The sequence below is a fragment of the Gallus gallus genome, chromosome 11 (genome assembly GCF_016699485.2).
Source record: "Gallus gallus isolate bGalGal1 chromosome 11, bGalGal1.mat.broiler.GRCg7b, whole genome shotgun sequence".
NCBI lineage: Eukaryota > Metazoa > Chordata > Aves > Galliformes > Phasianidae > Gallus > Gallus gallus.
Window position 1 is genome coordinate 18,042,113 of NC_052542.1, and position 14,824 is coordinate 18,056,936.

At 50.3% G+C, this 14,824-nt stretch overlaps 1 protein-coding gene across 6 annotated transcripts in view; it reads left to right on the forward strand.

The window, feature by feature from the left end:
- The window catches only part of ZC3H18 (zinc finger CCCH-type containing 18), a 39,968-nt gene that overhangs the window by 21,075 nt on the left and 4,069 nt on the right, over window positions 1-14,824 (forward strand). For 5 of the 6 annotated variants that reach the window (XM_040707272.2, XM_004944292.5, XM_046899629.1 and 2 more), the window contains 7 exons: window positions 5,583-5,783; window positions 6,798-6,923; window positions 7,911-8,012; window positions 9,484-9,627; window positions 10,933-11,085; window positions 13,149-13,309; window positions 13,887-14,080. In XM_040707272.2, the coding sequence (XP_040563206.2) occupies window positions 5,583-5,783; window positions 6,798-6,923; window positions 7,911-8,012; window positions 9,484-9,627; window positions 10,933-11,085; window positions 13,149-13,309; window positions 13,887-14,080 (1,081 nt within the window). The remainder of the gene's footprint in view (window positions 1-5,582; window positions 5,784-6,797; window positions 6,924-7,910; window positions 8,013-9,483; window positions 9,628-10,932; window positions 11,086-13,148; window positions 13,310-13,886; window positions 14,081-14,824) is intronic. The other variant, XM_004944293.5, reaches the window with a different exon arrangement.

Below are 14,824 nucleotides of genomic sequence, written 5' to 3' on the forward strand. Positions count from 1 at the left end.
GGCTGGGCTAGCAGCTATCGATGGAGTGCACTTAGACAGCCATTAAAAACATAAAAATAACACCTACCAGTGGGGATGCTAAAATGGAAAGCAATGTCAGAAAGGGCAACTCTTCTATAGGGAGCCACAAATCCTTCAGGAAGCCCTTCCAGCAAGGAGCATCATGCTTCTCCCTGCGTCTGCTGAGGTGGTGGCAGCAGCTGGCTGTGGGATGCTGACAGTGCTGCAGCCCTGGGATGGAGGGCTGCGTTCCCTGTCCAGAGCTCCCTGGCACTTTTATTCAAGCTGGTTCACGTTGTCTCTGTAGTAGGCCATTCTGAGTCCCCGGGGTGCTCACGTTAATGAGCAGGATACCCTGGAGTGTGAAATCAATGAGCGCAGGTTACCCAGGGCTTGCAAGTTAGAAAGTGTTGGAGGGAGGCTGATTAGATAAAGGAGTGGCAAAAAGTAGGGAATGCAAATGGAGTGATTCATGAGAGTGTGTGTGTGTGTGTGTGTGTGTGTGTGTGATCACAGACTGACTGAGCTTGTTTTTTTTTTTTGGAAGAATTCAGGGTCCTGAGGGTCGTTCTCATCTTTCCTGGCGGCTGCTGATGGTCTCCCCATAGCACCAGGTCTGCTCCTTGTTTCGAGTTCTGCTGGAAGCAGCTCTTCAAATCAGCTGTTGTTCAGGTAGATCACAGGATTCTGAGGGGAAGATGATGCTCTTAGTAAGGATCCCCATCTCTTGGGGTGCAGCTTCCAGCATGAGCAGTGGAACCTGGTTAGGCAACCTCTCTTTATTCTTCCAGTTCATTTGGGGAATGAATGGTAATAAAATCTCTCTGCAAACTCAACTCAGCAAAACCTGTCCAAGTTCTCTGCAGAGCACTACTGCTGGCTGGAGCTTCGGTTGCTCATCGTGCTTCCTGAGGTTGTGCCTCCACTTCTGCTGCAAATGGAGAAGGGTTTCGTAACCGCACCTCGGTACGAAGGAGGGCATCGAGTGACTCAGATGTGGATCTCAAGGAATGTGTTTTTCTTTGGCTTTTTGGAGTCAGAACTACCGGATCGATCCCACACACAGGATCTTATTAAAGCACTGCAGAGCTGGGAGCATTGCTGCATGTGGGTCCCTCTCGTTTCGGGAAGGCTCTTGAGGCGTCAAATGCTCGGCCCTCGGGGCAGATCGCATCGCAGATAGGTTTATCTGCCCACTGGGATGATTTCATCCTGGAGGTTCAGATTGTATCTCCAGCTATTTAATTTCAAAGCCTCTCCCCGTCGGGCTTTGAAGAAATCTTTTTATTATTATTATTATTTTTTTTTTTTTAAGCAACTGATTACTCGGCTGGAGATGGAAACCTCTTGAGAAAAGCAAAACCTCTGCTAACACTCCTGCAGCTCAGCGGCCGCACGGTGAGTGCTGGCACTGCACGGAGTGCTTCCCATTGCTGGGTGGCTTTTGGAACCTGGTGTCCTTATTTAGCAGCGCTGGGGATGAGTGAGTTTACTGTGCTGAGAGGGGAGCTGGGCCAGCGTTCACGTGCAGGGCTGGAGCTTATTCTGCAGATATTATAGAGCCCTTTACGAGCGCTCCGGCTATGCCTGCAAACATTCCTCGAGTTCACTTCCTTTGGAAAATTCCACTGACACCGAAGGAAAACTTGGTGCCGGTGACACAACCTTTGCTTTCCTGCTCGAAACAAAGCAGCTTGAAGCCGTCGCCAGACTTTCCTCTCGGAGAAAATTGAGCTGGAAGTGGCAGCCAAAAGAGCAGCCCCGGAGCCAGGCTGACGTCACCGTCGCCGATAAGGTGTGCATTACCCGTGGTGCTGGTGTCACACGGGGAGGGAAGGAAGGAAGCACTTCTCCCTGGGAAGCTTATTTTCCGGCTGAGATTAGGAATGCTTCGGCGTCACTTGCATAGCACACGAGCAGGAAGACTGGGGGCACCCAGCTTGATTTTTCCCCCCCCCCCCTCCTTCCCCCAATCTGAATTCCTGCTGAGGTTTGGTGGGAGCTGGGGCTGAGCCGCGCCGCGCTGTTACCTTTGTTCCTCCTCGCCTTGCCAAAGCCACATTCAGCTTCAGTTCTCCGCTCGATCGCTGTAATTAAATTCCAGCCATATATGCATTAGCGTGTTTGTTCTGGGAAAGAAGGCATTTAGTTATTTTAAGGTTAAAACGGGCTTTGAAAATAGCTGTGCCCTGCCGTGGCCACTCATGCCCTGGTGACGCAGGATGCTGCTGCTCTGGGCTCTGCGAGGAAGCAAAGCTGCTTTTGACTGGGCTTCATCAGACCCTTTTATTCCCTTTGTCGTTTATTTTTTAACCTCTTGGCATACCTATCTAATTAGGGAGTTAATTCTCAAAGGCGCTCCAAAGTATTTCCTGAAAACTGCAAGTGGGTGAAAAAGGAGAGCTGGATTTACAGGAGTGCTTTGGCAGCAGGTTTGCCTGCAGCTGGATGAGTGTTGGCCGAGGATGAGCTCATGTAAATCGCAGGAGCTGACCTCCTGGTTCACCACCCAAACCCCTGTAAGCCCTGTGCCACCTCCAGCAGTTATTCAGCCCCTCTGTGCTGCTAGGACTCACAACCCAGCTGCAAACTGGGGCTTCATTCTCTTTCTTCCTCCCTCTTCAACCAAGGAGTTGAGCTGGCTCACAGAGAGCTCAGTCAAACACCAGATCCGGCACGGGATGGGAAGTGGAAATCACCCAGAGTGAAAGTGTGGAGAGAGCCTATCCTGGGATGAAACACATTGTTAAAGCCCAGCAGCACGGCACCGTGAGCAACAGTCCCATTGGGTGCCATTCCCTCGGCCAGCTCTGCTCTGAGCCCCACAGCTTCCCCTGCTTTCATCCACCTGCACCCATCTGCAGCAGGACGTGGGGCTGCCAGCCCTTGCTATCCTCTGCATTGAAACTGTAATTGAGATGTTACTCCAAGGCAGATGGTGGGGATCAGCTTGGCACTTGCTCAGGCTCACTTTCAATTCTGACTCCTGAATTCCACTGCAGGAGATGAGCCAAATGGCATCGGGTAGCACTCCCTTGTGCTAAGTTGAACAAGTTCATGTGGTGATGGTACATGTTGGGCACGCAAGTAACTCTTGAGGAAAGCCTTTGATAATGCCCTGACACGAGCATCATCTTTCTTTCTTGGCTATAGTGTGGTGACACGTTTACTGCTGAGTCAAAAGCCAAAGCATACCCAGGAATGAGGCCTTCTGTTGTGGTTTTCCTAGGGAAGAAACCTCTCCTCCAGAAAGTGACCTCATCAAGAGAGGATTGCATCAAACCAGCTAATAAGTGCAAGTAATGGGAATTGTTCTCATAGTCGCCTTTTGCTCCAAGCTCGTACCCGAGGTCTCGAGTTAAGTGCTGTGGAAAGATTCTCAGCAGCTTTTTTCCATGTCTTGAGATGGAAACTGTGCCTCTCTGCCCACCTGTGCCAGCAGAATGCATCTCCCACAGCATGTCCCCAAGGAGGGGACATCAGAGTGACACGCAGTCCGCACGCGTTCAGTAGCATCCTCCCACAGTGTTTTCTTCCGTTCTGTTGCCCTTTAACCTGCTGCTGGATACAAGGTGTGTAGGCTGAACCTTACCTCCTTTCTCCCTGCTTTGTGCTTCGTTGCTTTGAAGAGACTGCAGAGGTCAGGTGGCCTCAAATCTGCTGGAACGAGCTCAGTCCTGGCTACGGCCATTCAGCGTTATCAGAGTATGAATAGTAGGTCGGGTCCATCCCAGCCCTATGTTCATAATCATGGTTTTCCTCCCTGATTAGATACTCAGATATAATTGCAGATGTAACGTGGAAAACTAGACCAGCCCACTGCAAATAACATGTTAAATGGTGTATGGTAGAGCAATACGGGAAAGGATGGTTTGGCTAAACCAAGGCTCTGGTGAATCATGCTGAGCCATAGCCTGCCTGGGACTCTTAGCAGGCAGTCAGCAGTTCTGCATGCTGGTACGTCATCCTCAGAAGCATCACCTTGTGAGGCTGGAATGAGATTTGTGGGGCTGGTGAACATGAAAGAGTCATTTCTTCTTTCGTTAAGTTCTGTACGTACAGAGACGGGGGAGGGGGAAACTGTAAAGCTGGTGTAGTTAAAGCTGGGAAGGTGGAGAAAGAATGGGATGCTGTGCTGGCCCTTGATGTCGGCATATACAAGCTGTGGAGCTTGGCAAGAGGGTGAGGGGCTGTAGGAGTTCAACTGTGTGCTGAGGAGGTTTGGGGTGCTACCAAACAAGGAGCTGATGAGGCTTCTTAGCGACCGGTGAAGCCTTCAAAGGGAAGAGCAGGCTGCTAATGAAGGGCTTTAATTACCCCGTGTCTGTTGGAAAAGTGTTGTGGCAGGAAACGCGATCCATGGAATTATTAGAAAACTTGGAGGTTGCTTTTTTATCTCGAGAGGTAGAGGAAGTCGTGTGGGGAGTGGTTGCTTCACAGTGGTGTGACTAATAGGGTGGTACTGGCTGAGCCTGGGGATGGAAGGGCCTCCCCTCCCCAGTCCTCCAAGTGAGAGGGTTCATTATTTGGAGAAAAGGAATAAATACATCACGATACAGGTAACTTGATGAGTGCAATAGACCTCATAAACCTTTAAGCAAGCATAAACTTTGCCTAAAACCTGACGAAGAAGGTTACGAGCAGGTAATTGACCGGTCACGTGTGTGGTAGAGTAAGGGTGAGGAAAAAACCCAGGTTAAATCATCCGCAGATAAGAGATGTGATAAAGCCTGGGCCTGAAGAAACTCATTAAGGAGCTATCTGGTGCAGATGCTGAGAACTTAGGACTGAATGATTTTCAGAGGGCTGTGGGGGAGAATGGAAGCCCAGAGGAGCAAAGAAAGGGGTTAAACACAGCAAGAGCCCTTGAAGGGAAGAGCCCCTTCAAACCTTCAGTGCTATCAAGAACAGGAGAGCACGTGCTCAGCTGTGTTTATAAGCACCTAGAGAATAATAGGGTGATAAACAGCCAGCTGTAAACTGCTTTCTGCTCAGCTGACAAGGTAACTGTTCCCTTTGTGAAGGTAGAAGCACGTTGGTGTGTCTTGGCTGAGGTGAGGCTGCTGACGGCCCCACGTGATGCTCCCATAAGGGAGCTGTGGGAGAGGAACCTGGGCTGAATCTCTTCTGGTGCCTGCTGGCTCTTTGGGTTAGTTGGCTGTGCTGAGGAGATGGCTCAGATGCACGCTCCAAGTCCATCCTCAGTCTAGGTCTGGTTAGTATTCTCGTTGCACTGGGGTCTGCCCCCTAGGCCGAGGTTGCTCCAGCTCTGACCACCTGGTGTAGGTGAAAGAAGCAGCTTTCTGTGTATCTTCCCTCTGGCACATGCTTGTGTCTGCTCCTTGGAGGCAAGGAGCTGAAGCTGTAAGCAGCTGGCAGGTCTCTGCTCAAAGGGAGCAGCTGACAGAACTTGCAGGCTCCACTCTCCCGAGCACTTGCAGTCACTGCTTTACAGAGCTGTTTTGTTCACGGTGGCTGTTGGAATTCCTACTTGCCACAAAATGATGCTGCATATCCTGCAGTGGAGATACAGAGCTGGTACCAGCGCGGAGGATGAATTTCTGGACCTCTTTCTTTTCCAGCCGTCAGCCTGAGCCACCAAAGAAGGAGAAGGAGGCTTCGGCCATCGCCACAGCTCAGTCAAAGAGGGCAGATGAATGGAAGGACCCCTGGCGCCGATCCAAGTCCCCCAAAAAGAAACTGGGGTTGTCTGTCTCTCCCAGCCGTGCCCGTAGGCGCCGGAAAACCTCCGCTTCTTCAGCTTCTGCTTCTGGCTCTTCAAGGTAAGGGAGGAGCGTGTCACATCCAAGCCTTGGTAGGGCTCCCTCACGCCAGGGGGTGCGGTGTGCCTCTCTCGTTAGCAGAGTGGAGGTGTTTGGGGAAGCAGCTCAAGGCTTGCTGCTCAATGACTGCTATGGGCGCTGGTGTATAGGAGCTAGTGAGGTGGAAGGAAGAGGAGTCACGTAGACATGGGTGCTGTGAAGGGCTGTGGTGTATTGAAGGCTAAGCAGCAGCGTGGCCTTGGGAAAAATCACTCTGTAGGGATGCTGTCCAAGGTGAAAGCTGACCCGTAGAGTAGAAGGAGCTGGAAGCTGTAGGAGGCGGTGCCTCTTCACTGGAGGAGTGCTAGAGAGGTGAGGAGAAGCATGCTGCTACGTGGGAGAAAATTGGGTTCGTGGAGGTGTGACAGGAGGCCTAGAGAGGTGCAGAGATGCTCAGAATCAGAGATGCTCAGGGCAGGGGAGATCAAGTCTGCCTCTCAGAAAGAAGAATAATAGTGCCCTGACTCTAGGAGAGCTAGGGCATAAGCTGGATCCATTTCCTTTAAATGTTTGAACTTGAAGCTCCTGCAAAGAGGAAAAAAAAACTGCATCAGAGGAGAATGAGGAACACAGTGAGTTGAAGATACAGATCTATAAACCAAAGCCCTCCTGAACCAGATGGGTTTTTTCACTGGAATTGCTGCACTGTTGGTTTTTCTGTTTTCTCCCATGTGTGTGACCCAACCTAAGGGGGGGATTGTCTGGGAAAAGATGTAAAGTTGTGTGCTAGGAGTCCTCAAAAAGGGATGGTAAGTCATTAGGTAAAGGAAGGGGCAGCCTGTTCAGGGGGGCTGGGAGCAATAGGATCATGCCTTAAAGAAAAGCTGGGATGGGGACTGAGGAAAGGCTGCAGTCCTGGAAGGCCCTCCAGGAGAGGGCGGTCATTTTTGGAGCAGTGTTTGAAAACTTGGCAGCAGTGTGCCTTGGTCTCTCAGGACTTCTCAAGAGGCACTGACTGAAATGCTTTTCTTGCAGGTCCTCTTCTCGGTCGTCCACCTATTCTGGTTCAGGCTCCTCACGATCTCGTTCCAGGTCATCCTCCTACAGCTCTTACTCTAGCCGCTCTTCAAGGCACAGCTCTTTCTCAGGCAGCAGGTCCAGGTAATGGGTTTGAGAGGAATTGTATCCCGTTTCCCAAGCACTTTACTCACTGTTTCTTCTGGTGCTACTTGAAAGCAAATAGCCAACTCCTGAAATAGAACATTGGATCCACTCCTGAGCGAGGGAAACACGAGAGACTGTGAGGCAGCCTGCTGCTTCAGTTGTGGAATGAAGCACATGTGTCAGCCACCCCCTCCTCTCCCCAGTGCTCCCACCCACGTGTACCCTGCTGCTGTGGCTGGGCTGTTTCCCATGCTTGTGGTAACCAGGCAGTTGTAGGAGCCTGGCTGAGATTAATGTTTCCATCATTTGCATTTTATGATTGGAAGTTGTTGGCATCTCTTTTCTATTGCTGCACTGGGATTTATATTTAAAGAGGCAAATCGCATTTCTTTAATAAAGCAGCCCATGCAGTTTTGTCTTGTGATAGTCTTGACACTTCAAAGTAACAATCCTGTGTCCCGTACTAATTAAACACAGGCATGTTTATAGCTCTGCCACTTCCTTACCTTTGCAGACAGTTTCCCAAATCTGGAATATGCATAGTGGGAGAACTGGCTCCCTAGACAGGCACCTCTCCAGAGCTGAAATTGCACCAAGCCTCAGAGTGAATTGTTTAGTTGGTGGTAGAGCATGGCTTCATCTGGAAGGGGGATTTCTCCTAGGAGAGGCTCCAGCCACCAGCACATACATCCTTCTAGCAGAGCAGGCTGACATTCCCCAGCCACCCCATTCCAGCCTCTGTTCCACACGTGACGATGCCAAGCATTCAGGACACTTAGATTAGCATTCCTCTCTCTGAAGGTGGGAGAGTGAGGAACACTCCAAATGAGCATAGTGTAGGTTCTTCAGAAAGCAAGTCACCAAAGCATCTCAAGTACTAAGCTGCAAGGAGGGCACTTCCAGTCTTGCCAGTAAGGAGAATCACCGAGTGACAACATCTGGGGTGCTGGATGAGTGACAGCATCTGGTCTTCTTCCTTTCCAGGTCACGGTCCTTCTCATCATCACCCTCTCCTTCCCCAACACCATCTCCACACAAGCCACTCATGAAGGCTAAAGGGGACTTGTTACCACCTGCTGGTAAAGGGTAAGGCTTCATATCCCATATGATAACACAGCACAGAAAAGCTTCCAAACAGCAACCAAATTCCTGACCCGTGTCAGACCTTTCTGACCTTCTTGACAGTTTAAGAAAGAAATGGAAGATGCAAAGCTTGACTTGCATAAAGTTGTGCTTAGCTTTGCATGGCTGATTAAATGGCAGCACTTTCACATCTTAAATTCCAGTTAAACTCTACATACAATACTCAAGGATACTCATATACATGAGGGTTGAAACACATACATGATTTGCTATTTAAATACTGTGTGTGCAGAATGCTTACATAGGAGCTCTGCAAAAGCCCAATTCATTCATCTACTGTAGTTTAGTTAATGCTCATCCTTAGAATAACAAAGTAGTCCAGACTCATCTGCTTTTAACACTGGAGACAAATTGAAGCAGTGTTGTGGCTCTGGAACTGTTTGTTGGGCAGACTATGAATACGTGAACGCTGTTTTTGTATAGTTTTTGTATACTGCTCTTTTGGATGCTTGAAGTTGCAGTTTCACAAACTGCTGTAATACAGAGTAAGCTACGGATACGTTGGAGGGTGTCACAACACCACAGTGATGTCACCGCTAAGGTCACCTGCAAACCAATTACATCATGGGAATCCCCCTGCATCCTCCAGCATATGGGCCAGTACCCTTTGCCACACTTATCGTACCTCCTCAAACCTGCTTTTTTATTTATTTATTTATTCCTTCTCGACTCAGAAGGGTCAACCCTTTAAGGACGCGTTCTCTGCCTGCAGCCCTGTCTTTATACCTTCCAGTATACGTTGCAGTGCTGGTTTGGTAACACGTGACACCAGGCAGCAACCTCCACTAGCAGGGGGATTGATTTGGCTGCGTAACATTGCATGCACTTAATCCCATGTTCTTCAGGGAATGAATTCAGATATTCTTAAACACGGAGGAATGGGCAGTCTCTATTTTAGTATGCAGGCAGCTGCCTCCTCCCCAGTTAATAGCAGGTGTGACCGCGCTGCTGGGGATGCTGAGCAGCACCCAGCTACTAGAGCAGAGGTTGGAATGCTCTGAGCAGTGCCAAAGTGATCCCCATCATCCCCATCTCACGTGCTGGGTGCTGGATAAAGTGACAAAAACCACGCACAGCACTGCAAGGTGTTACCATCAGGTATTCCTCAGGGTAGAAAAACGTGGACTTGAATAAGAGACAGCAGTGATTCTGCACAGTCTGCCTCATTAGTTGATTGACAGGTGGAATATATCTCCAAAACTGACAGCTGTCGAGCAGCTTGTCTCTGAGGAGGTGACTTGATTGAGAGTAGAGGAAGCAGATTCCTTTCAGGGGCGCTGTATTGAGAGCAGCTTGGTGAGATGAGTTCGCTTTCTGCAGTGACTGTACAGCAGCAATTATCAGTGCGTGTAGAAAATGCTTGTGTTCTGTACCTGCAGAGTTTGATCCTGAGCATGGCCGTTTTATCTTGCAGTGAAAAATCAGTGAAGAAACTAGCTGCCCTTCCAGTCCCTCAGCCGCTCGCTAAGATTACAGCAGCTGCACCAGAGCCAGCCAAACCAGGGGATAATAGGGAGGCGAGAAGGAAGGAACGTCAGACCAGAACTCCACCCAGGAGGTAAGAAAGCCGTGGGGTGGAGTGAGGTCTGATCTCCTGGAAGATAGAGCAAGTCCTGAGCTTGTCTCTAGAGTACCTGTTACAAGGACTCCTTAGTACTGAAGGAGAAATCTGTTTCCTGGGGTGGGAAGGAAGCAGGAAGATAGAGCTGGTCCATCAGCATCCAGCAGTGCTATGTCCTCTGAGCACAGCTCTCTTTTCTCCTCCCAGCTTCATCTTGCGATGTGTCTGAATGTCTCAAGGGGCTTGTTCTGTCTGTCCTCTGATTGTTTTTGTTGTCTTCTGCTCTTCCCTTTGCATTTGAAATGAGAGAAGCTTCTGATAGCGTTCAAACAAGGAGTGCTCGTCTCTTATGTAAATGCTTTAATCAGGCTCAATCTGTATTTTAAAATGTCATGGAATGAATGCAGGTAGCATTGCCTGTTCTTGGAGAGACACTGAGTCAGCTGAACAGAGCTGAAACTCTTTGAGCATCCTTCCTGCACCGTAAGTTTTGAATCCCAGTGCAATACCTGTGTGCTTTGGCAGGTGGGCAGGAAGCAGAGTGCAGCCTGCTATGCTGCAGTAACACATGTGATTTGTTCTGGATCAGTGGATGATACTGTACAGCAGTGCGTTTTGGAGGAGGCTGTACGCCTGCTGTCTGTTCAGGTTTTTGGAAGCATTCTCAATTCTTAATTTTGCATGGGATTACCTCTCCTGTTCCTTGCCAGTAGCTGCAGAGAAGGCCTGGAGCTGAGCAGATGTTTTCCATAGGTGGAAACTGATCACTGCTGTTTCTTTTCCATAGAAACTCCTTCCATTCTCATTTCTATTTCACCAGTTAATCAGATTTTCCCTTCTTTATCCCAGTCTTGATTTGTTGGCTTTTTTTCTTGCAAGTTCCTACCCAAAGCCCACTGCCCTACACTCTGACAGCTCTATTTGTGTCAGTGCTGGTGTGTTGCTCAAAAACTGCATGTGGTTATTTAGAGAGCCTGAAATACGATGTAGTCCCACTGAGTTCTGCAGTGAGCAATTTGTCTTCGTAGGAAGCATTTGCTCCTGGTGTCAGTATGGGATTAAGGAGCTTTAGCTCATCTGGCTCTGGCTAGCATAATTCAGTCTTGCATAAAGTCCCTACTGTTCGTAGAAGAGACGGAGGGAAAACAATACCGAGAAGAACATCCCAACCAATTCCGTTTGCAAAGCACCGTTCTTTCACCCAGTACAGAAGAGCAGTGTGTCAGCACCGTGCTGCAGCTGTCCCTGGGCAGCCTCGTGTCACTGGGTGCAGTGAGCTGAGTGTTGTTGGCTGTGTTGCAGGCGGACCATCAGCGGCAGCATCAGCGGCAGCGCCAGCAGCTACAGCGGCTCCAGCTCCCGGTCCAGGTCTCTGTCTCGGTCCCTCTCTAGATCTCATTCCAGATCGTCGTCTGCCTCAGCCTCCCACTCCCCATCTGGATCCAGGAAATCCAGGTACAGCCTTGTGGCCCTCCATAGCAGCACATTAGAACTGTTTGTTGCTGTCTGCGCTTTCTTGCCACGAAGGCTCTCTCTGGGTTCCGGTATCAGCAGCTGCAGACAAGTAGGATGTGTTCCTGCTTGTTCCTTCTTGCTGTGGACATGTTCCTTCTCGTGGCATTACAAATCCTGAGCCCTTGGCCTTCTAACTTCATCAGGGAAATAATTTGTCGTGTGCTGAACTATCCACGTTTACCTAAACCATCACCAAAGCTGTTTCTCCTGACGTCCAGGTCTGAGCTTAACGTTCTGTCTTGCTGTGGGAAAGAGAAAACAAAACCAAAAGCCGAACCACCCCACGTATTAATTTATTCACAAGGTAACAGTTTTGGTCTGTGGAGCTTTGCAATTCTAAACCTCCTTTCCCTCCAGTTACTGGATGTCCTTAGGGAAGATGCCGGGCCTGGCAGGAAGGTGGGTCAGAAAACACCTAAAAGGCCCCACTAATGATATTTTTGCTTTGCTGGTGAAGTTGCATGACCAGTTCCCTTTGCATTTAGCCCCGAGTGACTAGTTCAGTGGCTGTTAGTCTGTGAGATCTGTAAACAGCTAACTCCCTCCAGTAAAAAGGCGTTAGATAAACCTCTTCCAAGCCCTTCCTTCGGCCCTCCTGCATCTGTTATACGCAGGAACCCCTGAAACTTCAGAGACAGCCTTGAAACGTGAAGCTTCCCAGTAAGGAAGTACAGACATACAGCTAGACCTGCTTAAAGCCAGTGGATAAAATAGGATTTGGCTCAGCCCAGCATTAATTCTGAGCTCTGTGAAACTCCCAGGTTCAATATCCGCATTATTTTACGGAAATGCAGCCTTGTTTACGACGTGCTTGTCGCGTTCATCAGATCAGGCAGGGGTGATGCAAGAAGTTCAGAGAGCACTCAACATGCTTGCTCTGCACTGCCCTGCTGCACGAGGGCTCCAAAGGAGAAGTGTGCAAAACTGCAGCGCAGGTGTTGCTCGTGTGGCACCGGACTGCACTTACTGCTTTTGCAGGTGTGCAGACGAGGAGGAAACTTGTAGGAAATAGTCTGTACCCAAGCCAGGTTTGCTGTCCCAGTCGTGTAACCAGCAGCTTTCCCAAAGGAGATTGTGGCTCATCCAGTCGCTGTCGTGCCTTCAGCAAGCCCTTCTCCCAGAGCTCAGCTCTGGCATGGATACCCATGGGTAGCGACTTTGCAGCTTGTTGCAGGGCATGTCTGCGTTGTGGCTGCTGCAGGCTGTGTGATTGTGCACAGCCCAGCTTTCCATGAGTGAGCCTCAGTCTTGCCTGCAGAACCTGCTGGAGAGGCTGCGTAAATATTCATGGGGTGAGCATTCAGCTGGTCCTGCCTGGCAGTGGCTGTGTGTGAGCCAGCTCCTGCCTGGCTGGGATTTGGGCAGGGCTGTGCTGGAGACTTGCCCCTGCAGGGGAGTCCACCTGTGCATAGCCCTGTATGACATGTTCCCAAGTAGAAAGTCTTTCTCAAATAAATAGGGCTGTCTGACACTGGTAATGTTGTGAATCCACTAGCAGATAGCCATCTTACAGGCTTCCTTCCCTGTCATTACCACTCCTGACAGTATGTGCATCCTCAGAGCAGGCAGCTGGGCTCTCCTGTACCCTGGGGAGATGTGGGCAGTAGGGCTAGAGGTGTTCAAAGCCTCCATGAATAAAGGTGTACCAAGCAACAAAAACACTGCCGGGAAACCCTAGACAACCTGAGCCACAGTGCTGACATGTACATGGTAACACACACCCTGCTTTCACTTTTTGTTTGCTGGAGTAGCAGTGACCTGTCTAAGTTGTTGCCTTAATCCTGTTTATAAATAAACAGTACTTTCCTAACTCCTATCTAACACATTGTGGATTTTCACATTGCCAGCACCAGAGGAGCTTTTGTCCTTTTGCTGGATGCAGCCTGCCCTGGGAGCTGACATCCCAGCCACTCTGCTTTTGGGAACTAAAACAAAGACATCTGTCTCACTGCTGCCTTCTTTTGTTGCATTTGTGACTGCAATGGACTGTTGGCTTTTTCCAGGTCCCTGAGTGTGAGCAGCGTTTCTTCTGTCTCCAGTGCCTCCTCCAGCAGCAGCTCTGTGCGCAGCGCCGACTCAGAAGACATGTATGCAGACCTGGCCAGCCCCGTCTCCTCAGCCAGCTCCCGATCCCCAACCCCTGCACAGCAGAAGAAAGGTAGAGGTACCTGGTTTGCTTTTTCTTTTTTTTTCCTTCTCTAAGGGGCCCCGGGTAAAGAAAAGGAGAGACGTGCAAACAGCTCGGTGCTGCTCTAGACCCCTGGAAAATGGTTGAGCAGCTCACAAGGGCTTGGGGTGGACTAGGGGAGTCCAGAGGCTTCCCCTGAGTCAGGTGGGACCGTGGAGAAGGGCAGATGTGGAGCTTTCCTCCCTGTAGCTGTGGCTCTAAAGCTGCTTTCTCGTCCCAGGCATTCTACCTGACATTCCCTCTCCTCTTTTTGTTCCCTTTCACCTCTGCGAGGTGGTGCCCAATTTTCTGGATGGATCCAGTATCGTGTTGCACATCCTCTATTCTTTTTAGACAGCAACAGAGTTAGCGGCAAGGGCCTTTTGTTCTTTGTCTTTTATGTTAAGCGTCCCCTCTGCGGAAGTTATGGTTTCCTGGATCTTTTAACCTCAGGGCCACGTGCAGTGCTAACTGTGGGCATTTTCAGCCCCTGATGGAGCAGCATCCTCCCAAAGGGAGGGCAGGGGAAAGGAATTGGTTACGAGCCACTCTATCTGCACTTTGGTTTCAACAGGAAAGTCGAAAAAAGAAGATAGTGCTAAAGAGGAAAAACGGAAACGGGACGTGCCTGCTCAGCTGAAATCAGCCAAGCCCACCCAGGGGGGCAAATCCCAGCAGCTCCTCCAGGCCCAGCAGCCCACAGCCCCCCAGGCCCAGCAGGGGGGCTTCAGTGCTCACAAAGAGATCAAACTGACGCTCTTGAATAAGGTGAGAGGAGGGGTGGCTCAGTTCCCTGCACTCAGGGGTCTGAGGTGTGGATGGGATGGGACCAGCTGTGGGGCCGTGGGCTGGAAGGAGGGAGCTCCGGGCCCAGAGCTGTCAGGATGAGCTCAGCAGGTAGGTCTGCAGCTGGGATTGGTGAGGCTGCAGACAGAACCTGTCTGGCAGCACACACCCTGCGGTGGCTGGAGCTTGGGACCGTGTTGGCGGCTCCCCTGGGGCACATTCCTGCTGCAGCTTCAAGGGCTGTTCCCTGCTTTCTCGAAGGCTGCAGACGAAGGCCCCACATGTGCTAGGACCTTGCCCACTGAAGGCGTGCTCGCAGTGAGCTGTCCTCCTGCTGGCCTGCTCCAGAGCCGACTGCTGGCAAGTCATTCACTGAGTCAGGAGGTAAAAGTGGCGACTGCCTCCCGCAGCAGCTGGGATTGAGCCCAGTGCCCCAGTTGAGTGCCTTCAGCAGAGGAGCTGTCTTGGATCATGTGAGACAGTTTGGCCTCGTGGGGCTTTGTGCTGGAGCAGGGTGTTGGCTCCCATCTCATGCTTGGTTCCTAGTTTTGAAGCGTTCATGTGTTTTTTTCCTGACAGTCTGAATTCCCCGTTGCAGTCTAAGGCTGCAGTTTTCCCTACTTCCCTGTGCTATGACGTAGGGCACCTTTATCAAGTCTGTGAAGCATGCTCTGCGGGGAGGAGCGTGCAATTACACCTAACGACCAGCTGGCACGGGTGCTGGAA